A 27,114-nucleotide genomic window follows, 5' to 3' on the forward strand; every position below is an offset into this window, starting at 1 on the left:
CTATACCACAGTCTGCTCTAGGACACGTATGCACATCAAAGATGCTTGTATTTCACCATTGGAGAGCCAGGATGTAATCAATCTGGTGCCTTGACCTATCAATGCTAGATGTCCAAGTATAGGTCCATTGTGGATATTTCTGAAAACAGGTATCGAAATAACTAATCTATTAAAATGGGCAAATTCCAACAGTCTTTCACAATGGATGTCATGTTCACCCAGACCAAATATGCCACACTCAGACCTGTTTCTCGTACTTTTTCCCACTTTTGCATTAAAGTCCCCTAAGATAAAAGAAGTACATCCCTCCTTTGTAGGCATCCCAAAACCTACAGGTTGTTTTGGTATATATATCCTGGTAGAAGTATTTACTCTCTTCATCAGTCTATTTGTGTGGGATGCGTAAACTACCACGAATGACACATTGGTAAGATGAGACTAATACAAAGTATTTAGATAAGTTAGTATTAGTATTAGATAAGTCTAATACAAAGTATCCTGTCATTACTGTAATGGGATTATAATGAAGCAGAAGTCTTGCCTGAATTTTTCTCAGTATCACAGCTACCTCATGATGCTTTGAATCACCTCTTGAATAAACAACTAGCTTACCATCCTTTCTTTTGAAATGACCTTCTCCATTCCACCTGGCCTCTGTAATGCCCAATCAATTTTACACCTCTCCATCTCTTTACAGACAATATCAAGTACCCCCATCTGTAGCTTCCAGGGATGGTTCCTTGTTCTACCCCCTCCCCTTCTCCCATGCTATAAAAAATTTCTTCCACATTAACCTGGTAACAAGTCTTTACCAACTTAAATGTCTCAATCGTATCCCCCTCTCTTCTCCCATTCACAAGGCTTGGCAAATTGCATTCCCTCAATCTGTCCTCATATCCCACAACCCAAAGACCAGTTATCATCTTAGTCAGTCTTCTCTGGACCTTCTCCAATATATCCTCATCACCACCATGAAAACCAGAGGATCAAATTTGTGCACCTATATGATGCCTGATTAAGGAACCAGATTAAGGATTCCTTATATAATGGAACCAGAACCTCTTTATTTATGCACATAAGTCCTGCATCACTGCCATAATCTGATGTGATGACTTCAAAACTTGTGCAATTTGACCTCTGAACTTCAGATCCTTGTCCACCACCACTGCAAGGTCTCTTGTCTCCTCAACTTCCTCAAAATTTCCCCACCAAGTGCATACTTTGAATCCCATTGTTGATAACCAAATTTCAGAACCATACACTTTGCAACACTGAATTGACAGTGCCATACTGTTGTCCTTCCCCCCCCCCTTTACAATCTATTCATCCTCCAGTAAAGCCACAACTGCTTGATTCCTCATCACCCTCCCCAGTTTAGCATCAGCTGCAAACAGTTGTATATCACCAGTTAAACTCATCCCAATATCATTAATATAGAAATTAAATAACAATGGTCCCAAAACCCAGCCTTGTGGTACACCAGTGACTTTAATCTTCTGCTGGGATAGTGCCCCCCCCCCCCATACACAACTTGTTGATACCTATCTGATAGCCTGTTACCTATCCAGTTCAGTCCCATCTACTCAGTTTAGTGACCAACTTGTGGTGTAGCAATCTATCAAAAGTCTTTGCAAATCTAAGTGCACCACTGTATATGCATCTCCCTTGTACAATACATTCATCACCTTGTTATAGTACATAAGCAAGTTTGTAAAGCATGACCTCTCTTTAACATACCCATGCTGACAAGCACAAAGAATACTACTGTTATCAACCCACTTTTGTATCCTAGCTCTCACCAATCCCTCCAATACCTAAACTACAACTTCAGATATACAGATCGGCCTATAATTTGTTGCCTTTGGCTTATCACCACCTTGGTGAAGTGGAACAATTTTGCATTCCTTCTACTACTATGGGACCTGTGCTGTTGTAAGACTTTTGTTAAGGTGGTTATTATGGGTGATTTTAATTATGGAATTATAGACTGGAATGAAGAGATAGCATTTGGAAATATGGAGAATGAATTTCTCAAGTTCTTGAGTGACAACTATCTCAGGCAATATGTGAAGGAGGGTACACAAGGATCGAGAGTTTTAGATCTGATCATTTCATCACAGAATGTGATTACGTGGGGTTCTGCACTTCTCTCTGATGGTGAGAGCGATCATGAAGTGATTAACTGTTTTGTGACTAGCCATGTGGAACTACAAGGCTGGTGCTTATGACAACCTTAGGAGACAGCTTGGAAATATAACACAGAATGATGAGTTGAGCAGAAAGAAAATAATGCTTATCGGGAACTGACAACAAAATACATAGCATCAATGTGTGAATGTATTCTGAAGATCAAAAAGCTAAATAAAGTAGGTGTAAAATGGATCAGTGACAGAATTAAGTATGAAATCTGAAAGAAGGCACTTTGGAGGAGCACAGGATGCATAATGGTAATAATCAATTATAATAATAATATATAGTATAATATATTGTTGGCTGGTTCTTCTTTGAGGAACAAGGATAGTCATGGAATTACAATGAAACTAATTATGAAAAGCCTGGGATTTGTGAGAACTTTAAACTGATATACAAAGGATATACATGGAGCTAAAATTCCACTAATTATGAAAAGCTTAGGAGAGAGTTATTTATGAAATGTTTAGGCTGATCAAGAACTACTTAAGATCAGCAATTCTGAATGTATATTCCATAGATCAGAAGGCTAAATTTCTGGAAGAAAAAAGTATTGTAAAAGGAGAACAAGATGAATAATAATGATAATCAGTTGCATGAGGAGTAAAAAGAGCAGGACAGGAGAGAAACTCATTTGGTATGGACAATAAATGTAGAGTAAAACATAACTCCCCTTTAAACAAATCCATGTTGACCATCACAAAGAAGAGATGTACAATCCATCTCTATCCTAGCCTTTACCAACCTCTACAGTATCTTAACCATAAGTCTAGACTGGAATGATCTATAATTTGTAGCCTCAGTCTTATTTCCTTTGTGAAGTGGAACAATTTTACCCTCTTTCCACTTATTTGAGACTTGTCTTGTAGCAATACCGTTGTTATTCAGTATGTCAAGGCTGCTTTTAACATTTCCTTAAGATATGCAGTTCGTTCGTTCATTTCATTTTGCATGGTGATTCAACAGCCATGAGCTCTTTTTACGGAGAGGTACGGCACCACTTCAACCGCCCCCCCCCATTTTTTATCTGGGCTCGGGACCGGCATAGCTGACAATTCAGACCTATGGCTGGAGGGATTGTCATAAGTATTCCTGACTGTATCCGTGTGTGTTCACGGGGGCCAGTTTGCCTGTTTGCGGGGGGAAAACCCTGCTGTCCACACACAAGACTGGCTAACTTGGCTGTGGCTGAGGAAGATCCTTAAGCTCCTCACGTCACTGACAGGAATCGAACCTAGGACACTCGTTCCTCAGGCATATGATTGCAAAGTGCATAGCCACTGTTAACTGCGCAGACTAGATATGCAGTGATCTGTCATGAAGTCCTACTGCCTTATTAAAATCAAGTTAGATTAATTCCTCGTATCCCTCCTACTGACTCACCATAACAGATGAACCTATGAACTACTCAACAAATACACCTTGACTGTATCAAGGTGTATTTGTTGAGTAGTCAACAAATACACCTCTGTAGAAGTTAGTAATCAGGCCAAGAAGAAGAAGAATAGAGAGTTCTTTTGATAAATATAGCAAGCAGAAGAAAAGATGATGATGGGAAGATGATAATTGATGAAAATGGTAGATTGGTAACTGTTGTAGAGGATATAATCATGGTGTTCAATGAGCAATTCATCAAGGTACTTCACCTTCATAAGTGACATCATGAGGAGCTTGAGCATAGAGGATATGGTGGGATAAGAACTGATAGCGAATAAGTCCCTATCCCACTTCAACTTGATCCCAGCAAGGCAGTAGGACTTGATGACAGATCACTGTATGTCCTAAGGAAATGCAGCAGAGAGTCAACAGCAGCCTATTTAACAAGAGTCTTGCAACAGGACAAAAATCCCAAAGAAATGTGAAATTTCCCCCACCCACATACACACAGGTACTAAAAGTGAGACTAATCTGAGTGCCTGGACTTGTGGTTAAGGTACTGGAGAGGTCCTGCCTCTTCCACTCACTGAGTGAGGTTTCCTCAATACAATAAAATACACCTTATTCTGCTCCTCTGGCCTAACTTTACACTCAGTAACATAACTGGCTGGTACCTCCATTCATTTGCCCAGAACACCAACCTATTTAAATTCTCCTGTAGCAACAACACATCAAAGTTCTCTACAATTACCACAAATTCATCATTGCCTGCAAACAACTATTACTTTCAAATGCTGAACTATATATATATGAGGGTGGTCTGAAAAGTTCTCGGCCTCAACCATAGATGGCAACACTAGCAGCAAGATTTATTTTTCTAAGTTGGTACATCTGTCATAAGCATCCATATGAAATTGCAAGTCATTCTATCAAGTAGTTTGTTTTATACAGCTGTCTGAAGCAAAAGTCTTCTCTGTACCTCTTAATGGATAAAATTGAGTATCGTGTGATTAGAAAATTCTTTATAAAAGAAGGTTTAATGTAAAAAAAAATTCATTTGAATTTCATAAACATTTATGGACACTCTTCTCCTTTGTTTTCAACAATTAAGAAATGAGCTGCCAAGCTTAAATGTGGCCGTACCAGCCTTGAAGATTATCCACATGGAAGGATGTCCAAAAAGTGTAACAACACCAGAAATCATTAACCAATTGCACAATATGGTACTGGACGACCAGCAAGTCAAAGTGCATGAAATTGCTGAGACTGTAGGCATTTCAAAAGAACGTGTAGGATATATTTGCATGAAGAATTGCAAATGAAAAAGCTTTGTGCAAGATGGATGCCACACTTGCTCACAGCAAGTGTGGTGTCCACTTACACAAATCTGTAGATCCATCTTACAGATCAAAAACACGCTCACATGAAAATCTCTGAACAGTGTTTGGAGCATTTTAATAAGAATAAACTGATTTTGTGTGTTGATTTATTACTATATTTCAGACTTGGATTCACCATTACACACCAGAATCCAAACAGCAGTCAAAACAGTGGACAGAAGCTGGTTGTATAGCGCCAAAGAAGACAAAGTCAGTTCCATCAGCAGGAAAGGTCATGGCATCGATGTTTTTGGATGCTAAAGGCAATCTTGAAAAGGGTAAAAACAATAACTGGGGAATGTTATTCCAATCTTTTAACCAGACTAGACAAAAAAATTCGTGAGAAAAGACCTGGTTTGCAGAAGAAAAAAACATCTTTCATCAGGACAATGCAGCTGCCTGCAAAGATGTTTTGGCAATGAGAAAATTAAGGGATCTGCACTATGAATTGTTGAAACATCCACCCTATTCCCCAGATTTTGCTCCCTCTGACTTCTATCTCTTCCCAAAACTAACACCTTCCTTGCTGGTCAGCATTTTTTTTTCAAATCAAGAGGTGATTGCAGATGTAGAGAGGTATTTTGCAGATCTTACTGAGAACCACTACAGGGACAAGATAATGGCACTGGAACATCACTGAAATAAATGTATTAGTGTTAAGGAAAATTATGTTGAAAAATAAAAATAATTTTGAAATTATAAATTCCTGTTTTCATTGTTAGGCTGTGAGATGGATAGGTGGGTGGTTGATGGAGAGAGATATCAGAGAGTAGTTTATACAGGAGTAGAGTCCAAAAGATGGCCTATGACTAGTGGTGTGCCATAGGGTTCTGTTCTTGGACCACTGCTGTTTAATTTGTTCATTAACGATATAGGGAAGGATCTAAGTGGAACAGTTCATTTGTTCGCTGATGATGCAAAGTTGGGTAGGGCGATAGTGAATGCAGAAGATGTCAAAGTCTTGAAGGATGACTTAGATAGATTGGAGTTCTGGGCTAAGGAGAATGGATGTCAATTTAATGTGACAAAATGTAAGGTTATGCATTTTGGGGTGAAAAGATTAGCAGCAGTATACCATATTGGTGGAACCATACTCCAAGAGATTGATGAGGCCAGGGACTTGGAAGTGTTGCTGGATAGGGAGATGAAGTTTAGGGGGCACATTGCAAAAGTGGCTAAATCAGCTCATCAATTCACTTAGTTCTTGAAAAATACTTTGACGAGCAGGGACAAGCAAGTTATTGTTCCTCTGTACCGAGCCTTGGTAAGACCTCATCTCGACTACTGTGCCCAGATTTGGTCACCTAGGTTTCATCTTCATGGGGAGGAGGTGGAGAGGATCCAGAGGTGAGTGACCAAGATGAAAGCAGGTCTATGGAATGAACCTTATGAGAACAGGTTGAAGATTTGTGGGTTGCAGAAATTGGTTGATAGGCGAAAAAGGGGAGATATGATTGAGACATTCAAATTGCTGAAGGATTTCTATAGGATTAATTCAGAGGATATTTTTGAGATCAGGACTGGTGGTGGGAGAACTAGGGGACATCTATGAAAGCTGAGCAAGAGTGTGGTTAACAAGGGTGTTAGAGCTGGGTTCTTTACTTTTAGAGTGGTGAATGAGTGGAATAAGCTGCCAGAGTTTGTTGTGGGTGCTATGACAGTGAGTGAGTTCAAGGCAAGGTATGATAGATATTGTGAGAATGTCGAATAGTTGTGTGGACATGATGTTTAGTGCCTCCCTCGATGAGTCTAAGGACTCCCTGGAGTCGCCCATAACAATAATAATAACTTTTCAGACCACTCTCGTGTGTGTGTGTGTGTGTATATATATATATATATATATATATATATATGGTTCAGCATTTGAAAGCAATAATTGTTTGCAGGCAATGATAAATTTGTGGTAATGGGATGGTGTCGTATATGAAAGAACGATCATTAACTCAGTTAACATACATTTTTTTTAAAAAGAATTGAATGACTAGAATCGAGATTTAAGTAAAAAGGTTTTAATATTAAAACACGACTAGTTTCGGCAATTATACATAATTGACTCTCTATGCTGTTCAGAGTTTATTTAAGCTTCAGTGTTTTTTCTTTTTCTCTCTTTTATAATGTCACCTGATGAAGGCTGTTACAAGCCGAAACTAGTTTTAATATTAAAACCTTTTTACTTAAATCTTGGTTCTAGTCATTCAATTCTTTAAAAAAAAAAAAAAATATATATATATATATATATACACACACATACACACAAATTAGATGACACCAATCCCAGAACCTTGTGGTACAACACATTATCATTATCACTCTTCTCCAAACACAACTCAATGATTTCTGTCAATCGTCTTATCTCTTTATCCAAGCTACCAACTGATTTATCTTTGGGAATATTACTAACAGAATGTTTGAGAGCTTGCCTCTAATAGTAGCTAACATGTAATGTCTTCTTCTTCTTCTGCAGCTTTTTCCCACTTAAGTAGGGTTGCTATTTGTGGTGAATCTCCTCCACAGCCTCCTGTCTTGGGCTGTAGCCACATCCAAGTTCTTCATCCTCAAAATCCTCCTCCACCATCTCCCTCCATCTCTTCTTTGGCTGTCCGCACCTCCTCCTCCCCTGCACATCCATCTGCATGACCTTTCTTCCCACATACTCTTCCTCCCTCCTTGTCACATGACCAAACCATCTCAGCCTTGCCTCCTGTATTGCTCCTAAGTTTGTAATTTTCACTGTTCCCCTTACATAGTCATTTCTCAGACGATCCTTTCTGGTCCCACCGCACACATCCACCTAAGCATTCTCATCTCCACCACCTCCATCCTGCTGATGTTGCTTTTCCTCAGGGTCACAGTTTCCATACATAGCATATGTCATAGCTGGTCTCACTACTGTCCTGTAGATTTTGCCTTTTAGATTGATCAGCACCCTCTTATCGCATAGCACTCCAGCCATCTCTCTCCAGTTCCTCCATCCTGCATCCCACTTCCTCTTTTATTGTTGAACCTAAGTATCTAAAGTCACTGACCTTCCTGATGACATCTCCTTCCAGCTCCAGATCTGTCTCCTGGCTGCCATCCACTTTGCAATACATACTCTGTCTTACTTCTGCTCATTCTCATACCTCTCTCTTCCAGTACTTTCCTCCAACTTTCCAATTAACTGCCACTTCTTCTCTTGATTCTACACACACAGCACGATGTCATCTGCATACAACAACATAGTCCAAGGCGTGTCTTCTTTCACCTCCTCCTTCACCACCGCCATCACAATATTAAACAGGAACGGACTTAATGCTAACCCTTGATGCAAGCCAACTGTCACTGGAAAACTTTCTGTCTCTCCCAGGCAGGTTCGAACTCGTCTTAAAAACTATAAATTTATAATCATGCCCTATATTATTCTATGTGATTCAGGGTCAGTCATTTACAATCCTATTTATTCATCTACAAGATTTTGGGCTCTAATCAGAACAAATAATAAAAAATACAGAATAGTTATTACCTTCTGTTGCCTGATTCTTGAAAATACAACGAACAGTATCTAGATTTTCCCATGCAATAAGTACTTCTACACAACCCATCTCTAGTGCTTGTAATGTATCATCTACTCCAAAGCAGTATTTACCTGTATCATGGAAAATTTCATCAAAATAGCCACCTAAATTGAGATATAATTAAAATAAATAAAGAAATCTATTATAAACATAAATTTTAAAAATTGATCTTAATGTATTTATTTAATTTAATGTAATTTTTTAATAATATTGAAGAAAGGCATTTTCATTCATATTCTAATTTGCCTTGAAATGTATATTGGAATATTCATTTTAGCAGGATATATCACAAAGTTGCTAGCTGTACCAAAAGAGTTTTCTAATTTTTTTCCCTCACATATGTGTTCAAATAAACAAAGTATATTCAATCTGAATACATGTCAGTTTTGATTGTGAAGGCTCTTCTATGGAACATATTCATGTTGCTAAATATTTAATATATTATATATATATATATATTATTCTGCCATGAATATATATTCATGGCAGAAAACACAATTTATTAGAATATATGTAACATTCTTACTAGCTACCTAATGATTACAACTGACTGTATTTTTGAGAAGTGTGAGATGTTGGAAAAATAGGATGTCCAGGAGATAATACATCAAAAAACGAAGGTCCAAAAAAAAATGAAGAATGGAGATCTGACTTAGACAATACTACGCATATCATACCATAACATTCATTGTCTGCACTCTTGCCACCCTTTCAGGCAATGCATTCCATCCTCCTACTATTCGCCATATAAAAAACTTACTTTGTTATATCATTCCTTCATAACCTTTCCACCAGAATTTGCGTGTCCTCAATCTATTCTCACGATCAATGCTCTGCAGTCGCATATCATTTTGTTATCTGCCTCTGTACCCTCTGCACAGTTGTTTCATTCCCTTTAAGTCTAAGTGACCAGATCCAAGCACAGTAATTCAGATGAGGTCTGATAACAGCTTTATACAATAGAACTGCCATCTCTGGTGATCAATGTCCTCCTCAATACTGCAGCAATTCTCTGGATTGTCTTTATTACCTTTCCAGCTGAAATGCAGAAAAAGAAAAAGTTGTTGAAGGATCATAAAAAAAAGGGATCAGCATAGTCATAAGATGTACAGAACAGGAAAGAAGATTAACCTGTTATGGTAAAGATCAAAGATAATTATGGGAGGAAGCTAGTTGACGAGGCCAAAAGAAATACTGGAGAGTTCTTTCAACAAGTAAAAGATAGAATGACTATGGAAGAATGGCTTTAAAAAGTGATGATAGTAAGAACATAACTGAAGCAAACCAAACAGTTGAGTCACTGTGAATAATCATTTTGCAAGGGTATATCATCTAGGTAGTGATATTACAATGCCAGATATGACATTGATAGGAAAATAGAGGTTGAAGAATTGGAGATGCTTAGGATATTGCAGAACCTTAATGTGAAAGCCATGGGATTAGATTCCATATCAGCCTGTATATTACAAGAATGTGCAAGGAAATTATCAGCTGCTCTGACCAAGCTGTTTAATTTAAGCTTCACTACTTAGAAAGTGCCAATGAAGTGGAAAGAGAACAAAATAGCCCCACTGCATAAAGGAGACTCCAAGACAGAAGTAGCAAATTGTAAGCCAATCAGTATCTAAGGAATGGTGATTAAGGTATTGGAGATCCTACAGGATGATTTAAATAGCTGTCAGTTCAATGTGGAAAAGTGTAAGGTGATGCATTTTGGGGAGAGATTAAAAGCTATGTACTATATTGATGGAAGTAAACTTCAGGAAATTGATGTAGCCAGAGATTTCTGGGTTATTATGAACAGGGAGTCGAAGTCTAGAGGAAATACTGCAAAGGTGGCAAACAGCAGATCAGATTACCTCGCTGTTGAAGAACACACTGATAAGCAGGGATAATGTGGGTATTATTGCCCTTTACAAGACTTTAATAAGGTCACATATGAATTGCTGCACACAAATTTGGCTGCATGGCTTCTGTGGGGATGAAGAAGTGGTGGAAAGGATTCAAAAGCAAGTGACCAAGATTATGGCAACTCTATGGAATACTCCATTTGAGAATAAATTGAAAGTCTGTGGGTTTCAAAACTACCTGATAGGGGAATAAGAGAGAGGACATGATAGAAACAGACATGATGAAAGTTATTAAAGGGGTTTTATAGGATTGACACACCAAAGACTCTTTTCAGTACATGGCAGGAAAGGAGAGAACAAGAGGTGATCCATGGAAATTGTATAAGTGGTTAGCAAGGTGTCAAGAACTAGATTTTTTGCTTAGAGAGTGGTGGATGGGTTGCCAAAAATGGTCGCAAGTGCATCATCAGTGAAAGAGTTCAAGAAGAGGTATGCTATGTGTTGTGTTAACAATGGCTAGAGTGGGCCCCCCCTATGATGAGTCTTTGAATCCACAGAGATGCCTGAGAAATAATAATAACAATTGTTATATTGTAGGCATAGGTTTCTGTGGTTTAGAGGACACTAACTTGTTGAAGTAGGGAGATTCTTGTTCCATTGTATAAGGCTTTGATTAGGCCACACATGTACTATTGTGCCCAGATTTGGTCACCTGGTTTTCAGAAGGATGAAAAGATGTTCGAAAGGGTCCAGAGGCGACTGACTAAGATCAGTCACCTGACGAAGAGGCGACCGACGAACTACCTCTGGAATGTCTTCCTCCTGTCCACCGACTTGCAGAGTCTGGTGGACAGGAGGAAGAGGGGAGATATGATAGAGACCTACAAGTTATTAAGGGGTTGCTATGTGATCAATGCTGGAGAGGTTCTACAGAATATAATAAATTTAGTTTAATCCTTTATCCAAGTGTGAGCAAACAAAGTTTGCACCTGAAAATATCTTCAGGACTGGGGTAAGGTAGTACAACACTGCACAACTCGTAGCAAAGGTGGACCAAACTAACATCACTCCTATCTCAGTATCTCCCATAATGCAAAACACATCTCCTTGCAGATATGTATAATGTTATGCATTAAGGGAAGGGTCACTACCCAGACTAGTTTCGACCTTTATTGAGGTCTCTTCCGTGGGAGCCAGGCCCAGAAGTGCAGATACCAGGTAGAAGCAATGGCGAGGTCATCTTTACCTATAGGAGTTGCCAAAAGGTATGCCAACTTTTTATTAAATTACTCTGGATTTAGAGAAAGATGTTGAAAGTTTATTATTTACTTGGTTAGACTATAATAAATTTAGTTTAATCCTTTATCCAAGTGTGAGCAAACAAAGTTTGCACCTGAAAATATCTTCAGGACTGGGGTAAGGTAGTACAACACCAGGCAACTCATAGCAAAGGTGGACCAAGCTAACACTTTCAACAGGTTCTACAGAAAATAGTGGGAGATCAGGGGAGAAGTCATCCCTGGAAACTGTATGAAGAGGGTGTGAGTTGGGGAGTGAGAAGCAGGTTTTTTTCATGCAGAGTTGTGAATGATTGGAATGCCTTGCCTGAGAGTGTGGTGTCTGCAGAGAATTTGAGTGTGTTTGAAGTTATGATGAGCTGTGTGTATGATAAAAGGACCTCCTAGTCTTTGACTCCATGGGGTCTTGGGTAATAATAATAATAATAATTAAGAATAGAGAGTAATCCACATAGACAGAAAGAAGAAAATTATTTCATATGTTTCTGAGGATAACTATGTAACAAGAGGGAAGAAATAGATGCTTTATTTAGCTACCAGTACATTAATCAGTACAGTTTCAATAGAATTTCTATCCAGACACGAATTCCAACTTGTCTCTGGATAGAAATGACCCTGAGAATTTTGGACTATACTTACGACTCTTAGGCTAAAATAATTCATATTATAATTTCAAAATCTGTCAGCTTACTAGTAGAATTATGTAGAATTACTAGTAGAATTAAGAGAGCAAGATAATATTGATTTTTATAATCAGCTACAAAACATATATAATAACATAAATAAAAATTATTACATAATTTTAGCAGGAGACTTAAATGCAAGAATTGGAAACACGAAAATTAATAATAATACAGGAATACATGGAGAACATACTCTAAACAGGAATGGTAAAAAATTGATTGACTTTGTAGTTTATAATAACCTAAAAATAATGAATTCCTTCTATAAACATAAAGACATACATAAATATACTTGGGCAGCAAGAGGATGGAAATCAATATTAGATTACTTTATACTAAATGAAAAGACATCAAATTTTCACTAGATGTTAGAGTTCACAGAGGATATGAAATAAGCAGTGACCACTTCCTTGTTAAAATAAAATTAAGATTACCACCTAAATGGCTACAAGTAACAAGAACAGAAAGAAAAATTGAAATATTTGTTTATAAAACTAGACTATTGAATGGCACAAATGTACAATGGCTATATGAACAAAGAATTAACCAATATCTAGACAAAATAAAACAAAATGAAAAAATAGAAATAGAATTGCTTAATATAAAAACAATACTAAATGCAGCAGCAAATGAAAGCTTAGGAAAGACCAAAAAATTCAATAAAAGGAAAAAACTGAAGATCTGGGATGATACAATGAAAGAAATAATCAAAAAGAAAAAAGAAGCCTATCACAAATAGTTAAGCAGTAAAAGATTAGAAGATGAAATAGAATATAAAAGAATAAGAGCCATAGCTAAAAGAGAAGTCAGAAAAAGACATAGAGAATCATGGAACAAATTTGTTTCTAATTTAGAACATGATTTATATAAAATAAGACCCAATGTATATAAAATTTTGAAACACTTAAATGCAGATACCAAAGAAAACATAAAATTAAACACTGAATTGAAATTAGAAGAATTTCTAAATTACTACACAGAATTGTGGACAGACAAATATTTTAAAAAAGACAATTGGCAAACAATTAACGAAAATGAAAAGGAAATAACTAAAGAAGAATTAGAAATCAGCCTGAAAGAAACAAGAAACGGAAAATCACCTGGAGAAGATAAGCTAGGTTCAGAACTATATAAATATGCAGGAACTAGATTCAAAGAAAGACTCTTATTATTTTTAAATAAAATTTATTCAACTGGTATCCCCCCCCCAATAGAATGGGAAAAAGCAATTGTGATTCCTATCTTTAAAAAAGGTAATAGAGGTGACCCTAAAAACTATAGAGGTATCAGTATACTAAATTCCTGTTACAAAATATATAGCAGAATCTTAAATAGCAAATTAATGAAATATTCTGAAAACTTTAGAAGTACAGAATGGATTTAGAAAAGGACGATCATGTATAGACCCAGCCTTTTGCTTAAAATTAATAATAGAGAAAAGAAGCGAATACAATTTAGAAACATGTATTGCATTTATTGACTTTGAAAAAGCATTTGACAAAGTTAAAAGAAACATTATTTAACATATTAAAAGAAAGACAAATACCAAATAATTTCCTAAAAGCTATCACAAGTATATATAAAAATAATCAAATACAAATAAGATTAAGTCACTCGCTATCATATACGAGAAAGATAAACGAAGGGGTCCGACAGGGATGTCCCCTCTCAGCAACTCTTTTTAATATCTACTTAAATGAAATAATAATAAAATGGAATAAAAATTTACATCCAGGAATTAAATTTTCTTCTACAGTAAACTTAAACACTCTCCTCTTTGCCAACGACCAAATAATAATTACAAATTCTGAAGATAAACCACAGAAAGCTATATTAACATCAGACCTCCATGGATTCAAAAGACTCATCAAGGGGAGGTCTAGTCCCTCATTCAAAAAGATCATCGAACCATGCTTTAAACCTATTCACAGTTTCTGAACTCACCACACTTTCAGGCAATGCATTCCACTCACCAACTATTACCATGCAAAATACCTGCCTCTCACTCCCTTGCTCATGCCCTTCCTATATAGCATCCAGGAATGACCTCTTATTCTACTCTTCTCTCCTACTCTATGAAAAATTTCAATTTCTACCACATTAATCTAGTAACTACCACTCAGCAACTTATATGTCTCAATCATATTCTAATTTACTCCTCCTATTCACAAGGTTCTGCAAGTTGCATTCCCTCAATCTGTCTTCATATTTCACATTCCACAGACCCAAACTCAACTTAGTGAATCTTCTCTAGACCTCTCTAATATATCCTCTTGAAAACTATCAACAAAATCTGTGCACAGTAGTACTTATGTGGCTTGATCAAGGTCTAATACAAGGGAACCATAACATTTTTTGCTTCTATATGTCAAGGTCCTCCTTATCATTGCCATAATCTGTTGTGATATTCTTACAAAGTTTACCAATGTGGCCCCTAAACTTCAAGTCTCTGCCCATCACTCCCACATCTCTTAAGTCTTCTACTTCCTTCAAAATTTTGCCATTAATTGTATCTGCATCCCAACCTTGCCTACCAATATCAAGACACACTTTGCAACATTAAATTGATAGCTCCACTGATTTGCTCACTCACACAGTCTATTGAGATCCTCCTGCAAAGTCACATTTGTTCTGCTCCTCATAGTTCTTCTAACTTTGCATGATTGGCAACCAACTGAATATTTGCAGTTCAGCCTGTCCCAATATCATTAACGTACAAGATAGCAATAGTGGGCCCAATATAGACCTCTGTGGCATTAATGCCACAGAGGTCTATATTGGGTCTATATATCTTCCTCTTGTGAGATACCACTTCTACATACCTGCTGATACCTATCTGACAGCCAATTAACTGTCCAACTCATTAGACTCTTATCCAATCCCATTCATCAAATTAGTTACCAGCTTGTTGTGGAGATGCATATACAAGTATATGCATATAACTTGGATTTTTTAAAGGCCTTTGAATTTATTGCCTTTGAAAATCCAAGTATACTGTTGTATATGCATCTTCCTTTTTTCTTACTGACCATCATAAAGAATACTGCTAATATCAACCAATTCTAAATCCTAGTCCTCAACAACCTCTCTAACACTTAACAACTCCAGACACACAGACTGGCCTATAATTTGTAGCCTTGGACTTATTCTTCCCCCCCTCCCTTTTGTGGGATGATTTTTCCCACTTTCCACCCCTTTGGGACTCATGTTAAACAGGTCTGCCAAGGTTGTCATTAATTCCATAGAGCATTAATTTCAAACATACACTATAAGTGTGTTTGGAAGTAATATGTTATGAAGTCATACTGTCTTATTAACATCAAGTTTTCTTAATTCCTCATATACATCCTGCTCACTCACCATCAGCCCCTCCCCTCTACCATTCCTTATTCACTCCAGCCTCTCATGATTTGGCCTTCATAAGGATGAAATACTCTGATGAACTTCTCATTGAATACTTTGATTATATCCCCTGCATCAGTTAGTAATCAACCATTGACATCAACTATCATCCTGCCATAGTCATTCTTTACTTGCTAAATACTGAAAGAACTTGCTAGGATTTTTCTTGGTTTGATTGGCTAGTTTCTGCTCAGAAAGTCACCTTCATGGCATGCACTTTGTATTCTTTATGCAACTGATTATTACCAACATTTATCATGTGTTGCCTCCACAGTGCTTTCTTCTTCTTCGTCTTCCATATTTCATGATTAGTCCCTTCATTCATTCATTTTATTCCTATCTTATTTAGTCTCTTCACCTTTGGTACACACTCAGTGACTGCTGCTGCTGTTAAACAGCTCTTCATCAATGTCCAAGCTCTATCTGTCTCGTTTCCACTCAATTCCTTTTTCCACACTATAGCTCCTAATTGTCTCATACACTATTCATAATCACTGGCTGTGTAGTTCCACATATATCCCTTCTTAATAGAAGTTCTAATATAACTGGCTAAACACAGGTGATCACTTTATTGCTACCAGGGCTGTGGAATCGGTACATAAAAACCTTCGACTCCGATTCCAACTCCTCAATTCATGGTACCTTCAACTCCGACTGCAAGTTTTCTAGCCATTTAACCACTTGAGCCTAAAAAGACTGGTTGTGAAAAGAAAGGATAGAGGTACACTATTCTTCACTGCCATTCAATGATCTGGTTTTTAAACTTTTCTGGCATTATTGTTACAATAATGTTTTCAGATGTAAAGAATTTTGGTAGTTGTGTTTGCCCTCCAGTAGATTTCTGATCTTTTTTTAGCTCTGAAGTAGCGGGAATGTTTTTATTGCTGTCTTTTTCATTCACAGCTTCTAACACTTTAGGATGAAACGTTGCAAGTGTCTTTTTAAATGTGATATTCTTGTAGGTACATTTTTATCAGAACCACAAAATCTACTAATTTTTGCATCACATGCTTTTTCATAATCACCATCTTCTATAATACATTGAAACATTATATTTCCTATCTGTTGTTATTGTAAAATGTTCAGAAACAGCAGACTTTATTGATACTTTTTTTTTTTTTTTGCCATTGTGAATTTTTTCATGAGATGCCACTTTCATTAATATAATATATAAATTATCATAAAATATGTTTTATTTTGAAATTTGCAAAGAACTTGAAATTAAAAGATATTCTAAAAATATAACCTGAAAAAAATAGGTCATTCAAATTATTATCTATGAAATAGAAAATTTTAACATATTATTAATATTACAATTTAAATTCATTAGGAGTCACAGTCTGTGCATTTTTACCAACTCTGACTCCAGTAACCAAGAATTGCTTCTGACTCTAACTCCGACTCCACAGCTCTGATTGTCACTCTTGCCAACTGGGAGAACATTAGACACTCCATTTACAAGCACATCATCTGAACATCTGAGCTATTAGGCTAAAGATTTATACAATTTATTATAATTTTAATACTAGAGGAAAAATTATGACAGCTGCATTAAGAGTGATGATGTTTGGTTTATATTAGCATACTCGTATATATATCTAATTATATATTTGGTTTAATCCTTTATCCAAGTGTAAGCAAACAAAGTTTGCAGCTCAAGTATTTTCAGGACTGGGGCAACTCGTGGTAAAGATGGTATAAGTTCTGATCACTTGCCTTAGTATCCCATAATACAAAGCACATCTCCTTGCAGACATGTATACTGCTATGCATTAAGGGAAAGGTCACAGGTCACAACCCAGACCGGCTTCGATCTTTATTGAGGTCTCGTCATTGGGAGCCAGACTCAGAGGTGGTGATACTAAGGTGGAAGTAATGCAGAAGTCATATCACCATATACCAGTTGCCAAAAGCTGTAAACACCTTATTATTAAAATTCTCTGGATTAGAGATAGTTGATGGAAGTTTTTTCACTTGGCTATGCTACCAATTATATATTTGGTTTAATCCTTTATCCAAGTAAGCAAACACTTGCAAATAACTCGTGGTAAACATGTTTACCACGAGTTGTTCCAGTCCTGAAAATACTTCAGGCGCAAACTTTGTTTGCTTACACTTGGATAAAGAATTAAACTAAATATATAATTGGTAGCATAGCCAATTGAAAAAACTTCCATCAACTATCTCTAATCCAGAGAATTTTAATAATAGGATGTTGACACCTTTTGGCAACTGGTATATGGTGATATAACTTCTGCATTACTTCCACCTTAGTATCACTACCTCTGGGTCTGGCTCCCACTGATGAGACCTCAATAAAGGTCGAAACCAGTCTGGGTAGTGATCCTTCCCTTAATGCATAGCATTATGTGAGGGTGACTTGGTTGGTGAGAGTAGCTAAAGAGAGGTATGAACAGCAGTTAGCTAATGAAGCCAAAAAGAATCCTAGGGAGTTCTTTCGATATGTAGCCAGCAAAAGAAAGAATGATTATGGAAGGATGACATTGATTGGAGGAAATGGTATAAAGATAGCTGTTGCAGAATGTGTGGTGGTGATACTTAATGAGCAGTTCATAAAGATCTTTCAATCTTGTGAATGTGACTTCATGGAGAGATTGAGAGCAGTTGATGATGGGGAGGAGAGACTGACTGTAAGTGAGCAAGTGGTGTTTGGGGAGTTGAGTAAACTAGATATAAATAAGGCTGTGGGACTTGATAATATATCATCGCGTATTCTGAAGGAATGTGCCAGAGAGTTGACACCTGCCTTGGCATATTTTTTTAATACGAGTCTTGCACTTGGTCAAGTTCCTAAAGAGTGGAAGGAGGGCAAGATTGTGCCACTTCATAATGGAGGTGATCGAACTCAAGCATCAAACTATAGGCCTATCTCTGTGTCAGGTGTTGTGGTTAAGTTGTTGGAGAAGCTTGTGAGAACTAGGATCCAGAGTTGGGTTGACAACAATGGTATAATCTTTGATGGACAGCATGGAATTGCTAAAGGGAGGTCATGTTTTAGTAATCTACTTACTTATTACAATAAAGTGACTGCTTCCTTGGACAGAGGAGAAGGATACACAGTAATATACTTGGATTTTGCAAAAGCTTTTGATAGAGTACCGCATGATAAGTTGACAGTCAAACTGGAGCAGATGGGGTTGGATATTAAATTAGTGCATTGGATTGGAGAGTGGCTATCTGATAGGTATCAACAAGTTGTGTATGGGGGTGCGATATCTAGGAAAAGGAAAGTCACTAGTGGAGTGCCTCAGGGATCTGCTTTAGGGCCATTACTATTTAACTTGTATATTAACGATATAGGTGAAGATTTGGATGGAGATATTCAGTTGTTTGCAGATGATGCAAAGTTGGGACGAACCATAAAGAGTAGTGAAGATGCTGTGGCCTTGCAAGAAGACTTGAATAAATTGAGTGATTGGGCAAGCAAATGGGGATGTGAGTTCAATGTTGCAAAATGTAAGGTTTTAAAATTTGAAAAACAGAGATGGAATGCAGAATTTATGCTTGGTGAGGATATATTGTTGGAGGTGGAAGAAATAAGAGATCTTGGGGTGATAGTGGATAAGGATCTAAAATTTAGGGGACACATCGCCAAAATTGTGAAGACAACACAAAGACTTCTGGGAATGATGCGAAGGATGCTGACATGTAGAAGTAGGGAGATTCTTGTTCCATTGTATAAGGCTTTGGTTAGGCCACACATGGACTATTGTGCCCAGATTTGGTGACCGGGTTTTCAGAAGGATGAAGAGATATTGGAAAGGGTCCAAAGGCGACTGACTAAGGTAGTTTCTGACCTCAGGAATGTTGAGTATGAGGAAAGTTTGAGAAGATGTAATTTGCAGAGTCTGGTGGAGAGAAAGAAGATGGGAGATATGATAGAGACCTACAAGTTGGTAAGGGGTTGTTATAAGATCAATGGTGGAGAAGTTCTACAGAGAATAGTGGTAGATCAGGGGAGAACCAGAGGTCATCCCTGGAAACTGTATAAAGAGGGTGTGAGTAGGGGAGTGAGAGGCAGGTTTTTTTCGTGCAGAGTTGTGAATGATTGGAATGCCTTGCCTGAGAGTATGGTGTCTGCATGGAGTTTGAGTGTGTTTAAGACATGGTATGATGAGATGTGTGTGTGTGATAAAAGGACCTCCCAGATGAGTCTTTGACTCCATGAGGTCTTGTTTAATAATAATAATAATAATAATAATAATAATATTATTATTATTATTATACATGTCTGCAAGGAGATGTGCTTTGCATTATGGGATACTAAGGCAAGTGATCAGAACTTATACCACCTTTACCACGAGTTGCCCCAGTCCTGAAAATACTTCAGGTACAAACTTTGTTTGCTTACACTTGGATAAAAGATTAAACCAAATATATAATTGGTAGCATATCCAAGTGAAAAAACTTCCATCAACTATCTCTAATCCAGAGTGTATGTATATCTATTGTGCACCTGAGGAAGGTTCCAAGATGAGAGTTTAAATAGAATTAGCTAAAGTGTAAATAAATTTATATCATCAAAAACTTGTGCCATAAATCAATTATGTGGCATGACAAATCATTCAACAAAATATTATACTTTAACAGCAAACATCTCTTGAAATGATATTGAATGAATTAACACACAACATAGGTCATATTTTTTTTTTTAGAAAAAACAAGTTTACTCAGAGTTTAGAAGTTATGGTATTTCTTCCTTTCAGTTCATTCATAGCAATTTGTAAATACATTTAAATTTGATAAGAAAGTGCATGAAATTCTTATAATCATATGAGTCAATAAATATGAAGTATTATTAATAATCTAAAAAAAATTGCAAAAAAAAAAATGAATACATTTATTTTTAACATGAATACATTGAAAAATAGCTCACCAATAATTTTTTTTTCTTGAACAAATTTCACATTTGCTAAAACTTCTGCAGAAAGTTCAATAGCTTGATTAAAACCATTCTCACCACCATATGATACATCTACTAACTTCAAAACTTTGGCTTGCAGTCTCTTGATATTCATACATACATATAATAATATATAAAAAAAATGTTTAATCTTTAAATTTAGTTAATTGCTAAATATTTTATGATTATTATATACAATGTCAGACTTTCACAAGAATATCAAAAATTACAGATAGAACTCAATAAATGAACACACTTACAGGGTCAAATAAGTCTGACTGTCTGAGTTCATGTTTGAAATCAGCAGAACCAGCTAAAATTAGGCCTGCAACGTTTGGTTTATCATTGCTTATGTACATTTGGGTTGCTATTTCTGCAACCTTTCTGATATAGTTGTGCCTTTTTTCCATCCTCAGCCTTGCAAATCGTAGAGCTGATTGACCACCACGCCCTACATGCAGAACAAAGAGATATGTGCATTTTAGTTTTGATCTATAATTGAATTTTAGTTATATAATCTTCTTTATTTTGCTTAAAGAATTATAAAATATATTTTAAAAACCAGAAACACTTAAAGATAAATACAAGATTCACAACAGAATGCTGCAACATTATCTAATATTCTTATTTGTTATATTTTAAACTATATTTTAAACAATTTAAAATTATTTTAATTGTTTTTAATTTAAATAATAAATTTTATAATTTCTAAATTATAAATTTTAAGGTCAAAGAGTGTTAGACTTGATTATAGTGTCAGAGGGCATTTCAGTTAAAGATGTAACTATTCTGCCTCAAGTTGGAGACAGTGATCATTCAATACTCACTTGGGAAGTGACTAAGTTTATGAATGTTCCATTCAGAAAAGGTTACATGCTGAATTTCAAAGCAGGAAATTATGACCAACTGAGGAGCATACTGAGTTCAGTGGAATGGGGCTGGTTGATGGATGAGAAGAATATCGACAGTCCATGGGAAGCATTTAAAAAATACTTAAATGATGCAATATTAGCATGTGTCTCGAGAGTTCGAAGAATAAATAGGGCAGGAATCAAATGGATATGTAATCTTATTAAGCAAGAGATTCATAAGAAAAGCATGGTGTAGAAGGAATACCATGTGCATAAGGATGATATCTGTTATGAAAATTATAAGCAGCAGGCCAGAAGAGTCACAACTGTTGTATAAAGGCAAGTCTGACTATGAAAAGAAACTGGCTCTGCAAGCTAAAGACAACCCACAAGAATGCTCTCGATATACTGCAAGTAAAAGAAAGAATGAATATGAAAGAATAACTCTTCTGAATGCAGATGGTGAGAGGGTGACAGATACAGAAGAGGTCGTTCTACTAAAGAGTGCCCATTTTGCTAAAGACTATCAACTTTGTGTATGCAACATTAAGTTCACTGCTACCTCTTCACTGGATGAAAAACTCAGATATATGAAGAGGAGGTATTAGAGCTATTGCACAAACTGAATAAGAATTCAACAATAGGGAGTGATGGGATATCAGCATGGGTGCTAAAAGAGTGTTCAGCTGAACTGGCTATTTCTTTGAGCAAGCTATATAATTTGAGTCTCAGAACAGGGACTAATTCTTTCCATTCTCTGCAAGAATGGAAAGAATTTGTCTGGTAATCGCATTGCACAAGGGTGGTGAAAACACTGATGTATCTAACTATAGACATCAGCATCTCAGGAAGATTTTGGAAAATAAAGGTTAGGGCTTGCATTCAGAAATGGGTTGATAGTGACTCTCTAATTTGCAATGAAGAGCATGGGTTTACTAAGGGAATATCATGTTTTAGTAACTTGATCACATTATATAATAATGTTACCACTGAGCTAGACAAGGGAAATGGATACACCATGATACGTTTGGATTTTGCTAAGGCTTTTCAAAGAATACAGCATGGAAGACTGGTTCATAAATTGGAGAATATGAGATTGGATTATAAACTATTGAATAAGAGGATGGCTGACTGACAGATATGAAAAAGTTGTATATGGGGGTGGGGGTGAATCTGCAAGATTTAAGGTAACCAGTGGAATGCCTCAAGGATCAGTTCTCAGTCCAGTGTTATTCGATCTGTACATTAATGACATTGGGAAGGATTTGACAGGCGACATACAGCTATTTGCTGATGATGCAAAGATATGCATGGTAATCAGGAATGCTGCTGATATGCAATACTTGCAGAATGATTTGAATAGGTTGGAACTGTGGGAATGGGAAAATGGATGTCAGGTTAATGTCAGTAAATGAAAAGTAATGCATTTTGGCATGATTAGATATCCAATGTTGTATTACATTGGTGGGATTATGCTAGAAGAAACTGATCAGGCTAGGGATCTTTGAGTGTTAGTAGATAGCAAGTTGAAGTTCAGAAGCCATGTAGCAAACATTGCAAAATACAAACTCAAAAGATAATTGCAATGCTGAAATGAACTTTCACATGTAAAGATAAGGATGTCATCTTGCCTCTTTACAAGTCCTTGCTAATATCTCACTTGGGCTATTGTGCATAGGTCTGGTCTCTGGTTTCTGTTGTGATTCTGAAACAGTGGAGAGAGTTACAAATGATATCAGGTTTGTGGAATACTGATTATAAAGACAGATTGAGAATTTGTAAACTGCAGATACTAGCAAACAGGAGAAAGAGGGGTGATATGATTGAGACTTACGAACTTCTAAAAAGGTCATACCGGATTTCAGTTGATGGAATTTTTCATTTTAAGGAGGGTGGGGAAAGGAAAAGATGGCATCCTTGGAAGCTAAGAATGAATGCTGCTCTAAGAAGTGGGTGAGGGCTAGATTTTTTTCTCATATGGAGGATGAATGGTATGCAATAAAACTAAAGGGGGAGATTAGCTGTGTTCTCCTACCAGGATCTTGGCTGACTAGCTATCAATCATGCTTGTAGCATGTCGAGCACAGTTAAGCCTGGGATAGATTTCCATGGTGGGCTGGCAACCTACAACATAGACAAAAACCCTGATGGAACTGATATAGATGGAAGTGCCAATATTTCGGTGAAATCCAGAGGGCCATACCCAGGAAGTCTTACTATCATGCCTCCACAAAGTTGATACTGAGCAAAGAACTGGTAGAAAGCTATAAAATGCATCTCCCAAGACATTATGTGGCCAGTGTAGGAGATTAGGCCACAACCCCTACACTACAATGCCAAGAAGAAGAAAGAAAAGCCATAAAGCTCATGGCCAGAATGGGCAATCACTGGATGTAACTAAATTTCCCCAACTATATGACTTCTCTGGTCAAAACCATTTATAGAGACCAGAGCATGATGCAGTGGGGAACTTTCCCAAATAATAAGCAATACTGGAATAGCCCAAAGAATTCATAAATATAACAGTAATCAATGCAATCCTCTTTTCCTCTATATAGGAACATTTAATTGTCAAGCACTTAAAGAAGAGGAAGACCTTACCATCTTACAGCAAGAACTAAAACACATTAAATGGGACATCATAGGTTTAAGTGAAGTTTGCAGACAGGATGAACATTTAATAAAACTAAAAAATTGAGACTACTTATACTATTACGGGAAAACTAAAGGACAATACAGAGTGGAATTTCTAATTAAGAAAACAATTACACACCTTATAGAAGAATTTAATTATACAGATGAAAGAATAATAGAAATTACACTTAAAATAAACTCTAAACTTAAAATCAGGATCATCCAAATATATGCTGCCACCTAATCCCACACTGCATTTTATGACTCACTGCAGATAAAAAAAGAAATAGCAATCAAAACTTTACTATAGTAATGGGCAATTTTAACCATGATTTGGTGAATGGGATGACCAAAGTAGGTCATCCCATTCACCAAATAGATACAATAGAACCATACATATATAGTACAAGCAGCAACTCAGGAATGGCTCTTACAGAATTCTCTATCAGTAACAAGCTTTATATTATGAATACATTTTTTAAGAAAGCCCTTAAAAGAAAATGGACATGTCCAAATGGAGAAATAAAAAATGAAATAGATTATATACTGTGTGATAATAAAGAAATAGTTTAAGATACCTCAGTACTAAATTAAGTAAAAACAGGAAGTGGCCACAGACTGGTCAGAGCCAAAATTAAAATAAACCCCAAATTGGAAAGAATAAAATGGCTAAACAACAAAAAATCAAGAAGTTTTTGACTTAAAACTTATTGAAAACAAGAAGGATTATGAAGAAAAACTCAATCAGAGATTATGAAGAAAAACTAGACTTAATAAATATATTTGAGGAAGAAGATATAAATAAAATAAGCAAAAACCTAACAGAAATAATAATCTCAGCAGCCAATGCATTCTTCAAAAGCAACAAACAACAAAAAGACCATAAACTTTCAGAGGAAACCTTACAACTACTAAAAAAAAAAGAGACGAAATATGAAACAAGACAAAAACTTAATTTCTAAAATAAAATATGCAGAACTATGCAAGACAATAAGGAAAAATATGAGAAATGAAATAAGATCTTATTAAATTAAATCTTTATTCACATCACGTATACAAATTATACATATTATACTATTCAACTTGTATAATTATGACAATATTACAATTCAATGCACAGTACAATGTTACAAAATAAAATTCAAGTATCATTCTGTTGGTACTAACACTTATTTTGGCTATTATTTTATTATGGTTAATAAAAAGTTTTCTCATATATGCCAGTAGAATATAATATATTTCGAATGGTTATGATAAGTAACTGGTTTAGAGTAATGTAAGTTAGTTAATGCAAATATGTGTAACCAAGGGCCATAGCCATACTGGTTACTAAAAAAGCAATTAGCTCAAAACAGACACTAAGAGTCCAGGGATCGCATCTAAGAGGGCTCCCTTACCAGTTATAATAATGCATATATATTAATTCCTAATTAAACGAACCAATTTGTAAATCAATACTTTAATTGGTTATGATATATGAGTTATAATGATCTCTTATACTATACGTTTAAAATAATTGTCAACATTCTTTAATCCCATAAGGTAGTTTCTCAATCTTTTTCTGAATACATATTCTGAGGTTATAGATTTAATTTCATTCGGAAGTTTATTATAGCTGCTCATCACAACGTACTCAAAAGATTTATGAAAAATTTCTTTGTTAGCCTTAGGTACTTCCAGCGTGTTTCGACAATCCATAGTCTACATTATATACCAAGAAACTTTCAGTGTTTCTTTTTACACATAACAGACGACCATAGAGATACAGTTTCTGAAATGGTAGAATATTATGAACGATATACAGATCATTGGTTGAATGTGCAAAGTCGGTAGTAGTTATGGCTCTAATTATTCTGTTTTGCATTCTTATTAATGGAAGCAGATTGTTATAATAGTCTCCTCCCCAACAGGTAATGCCATATTGCAGTGAGGAATTTACAACACTAAAAAAATAAAAGAAACAATTGAAAACAATAAAAATATGAAAATACTAAGAAAACATTTATCAGTTGGCAAAAGTCAAATAAATGCAATAAAAGATAAGAATGGAACTACAATAAGGAACCAAGAAAAATCCTAAGCAGGCTAGAAGAATTTTATAAAGAACTCTATAGTGATCCTTCAATAGATAAATCAATTATAAATAACTCTTCTCCATCACATATGGAATTCATCCCCTTCCATTCACTTCAGATGAAATAAAAACAAACATTAAAACAAATGAAAAATGTAAAATGTCCTGGTCAAGACCTAATTCACATAGAATTAATTAAATGTGGAGGAAATAATATAATTTATCATGTCATAAACTTACTAAATCTATGTCTAGAAAAGGGGAAGATACCAGAAAATTGGAAAAATACTACTCTGATACTGTTATTTAAAAAAGGGGACAAAGAAGAACTAAGGTAATTAGTATTCTCTCTAATCTGTACAAAATTCTCACAAAAGTAATAACAAACAAGTTAACACCTCTTCTAGACTCAAGTCAACCAGTAGAACAAGCAGGATTCCTTAAAGGCTTTAACACAATTGATCATATTCATGCAGTAAAACAAATAATAGAAAAAGCAGAAGAAAACCAATTGCCTCTCTATTTAGCCTTCATTGATTACGAAAAAGCATTTGATTCCATCAAAACTAATGCATAATCAAAGCACTCCAGAATCAGAGAGTTCCTATAGAATATATGGACCTCCTCCAGGCAATATAGTTCACTGCAACAGCAATAATCCACCTTCACACGAGTAGCAATAAAATATCAATTGAAAAAGGTGTCTGACAAGGATACTCTCCATCAGCCAAAATCTTTACAGCAGTCCTTCAAGAAATATTTAATAATATAAACTGGACAGACCTTGGTATAAAAATTAATAACAGAAACTTAACATACCTAAGATATGCAGGTGATATCATAATATTTGCAAACACTCCAGAAGACCTTAATATAATGATAGAAGACCTATATCATG

The 27,114-nt window shown here is 35.9% G+C and overlaps 1 protein-coding gene across 2 annotated transcripts in view; it reads right to left on the bottom strand.

Moving 5' to 3' along the window:
• The window catches only part of LOC150092338 (eukaryotic peptide chain release factor subunit 1-like), a 166,482-nt gene that overhangs the window by 22,728 nt on the left and 116,640 nt on the right, over window positions 1–27,114 (bottom strand). For both annotated transcript variants that reach the window (XM_090415156.1, XM_090415155.1), the window contains exons 7-9: window positions 20,918–21,108; window positions 20,631–20,760; window positions 8,449–8,604 (exon numbers count right to left, since the gene is read on the bottom strand). In XM_090415156.1, the coding sequence (XP_090271282.1) occupies window positions 8,449–8,604; window positions 20,631–20,760; window positions 20,918–21,108 (477 nt within the window). The remainder of the gene's footprint in view (window positions 1–8,448; window positions 8,605–20,630; window positions 20,761–20,917; window positions 21,109–27,114) is intronic.

Source organism: Typopeltis vanoorti, chromosome 26 (assembly GCF_054136105.1).
Source record: "Typopeltis vanoorti isolate ZY-2024b chromosome 26, IOZ_Tvanoo_1.0, whole genome shotgun sequence".
In the NCBI taxonomy this organism is placed as follows: Eukaryota; Metazoa; Arthropoda; class Arachnida; order Uropygi; family Thelyphonidae; genus Typopeltis; species Typopeltis vanoorti.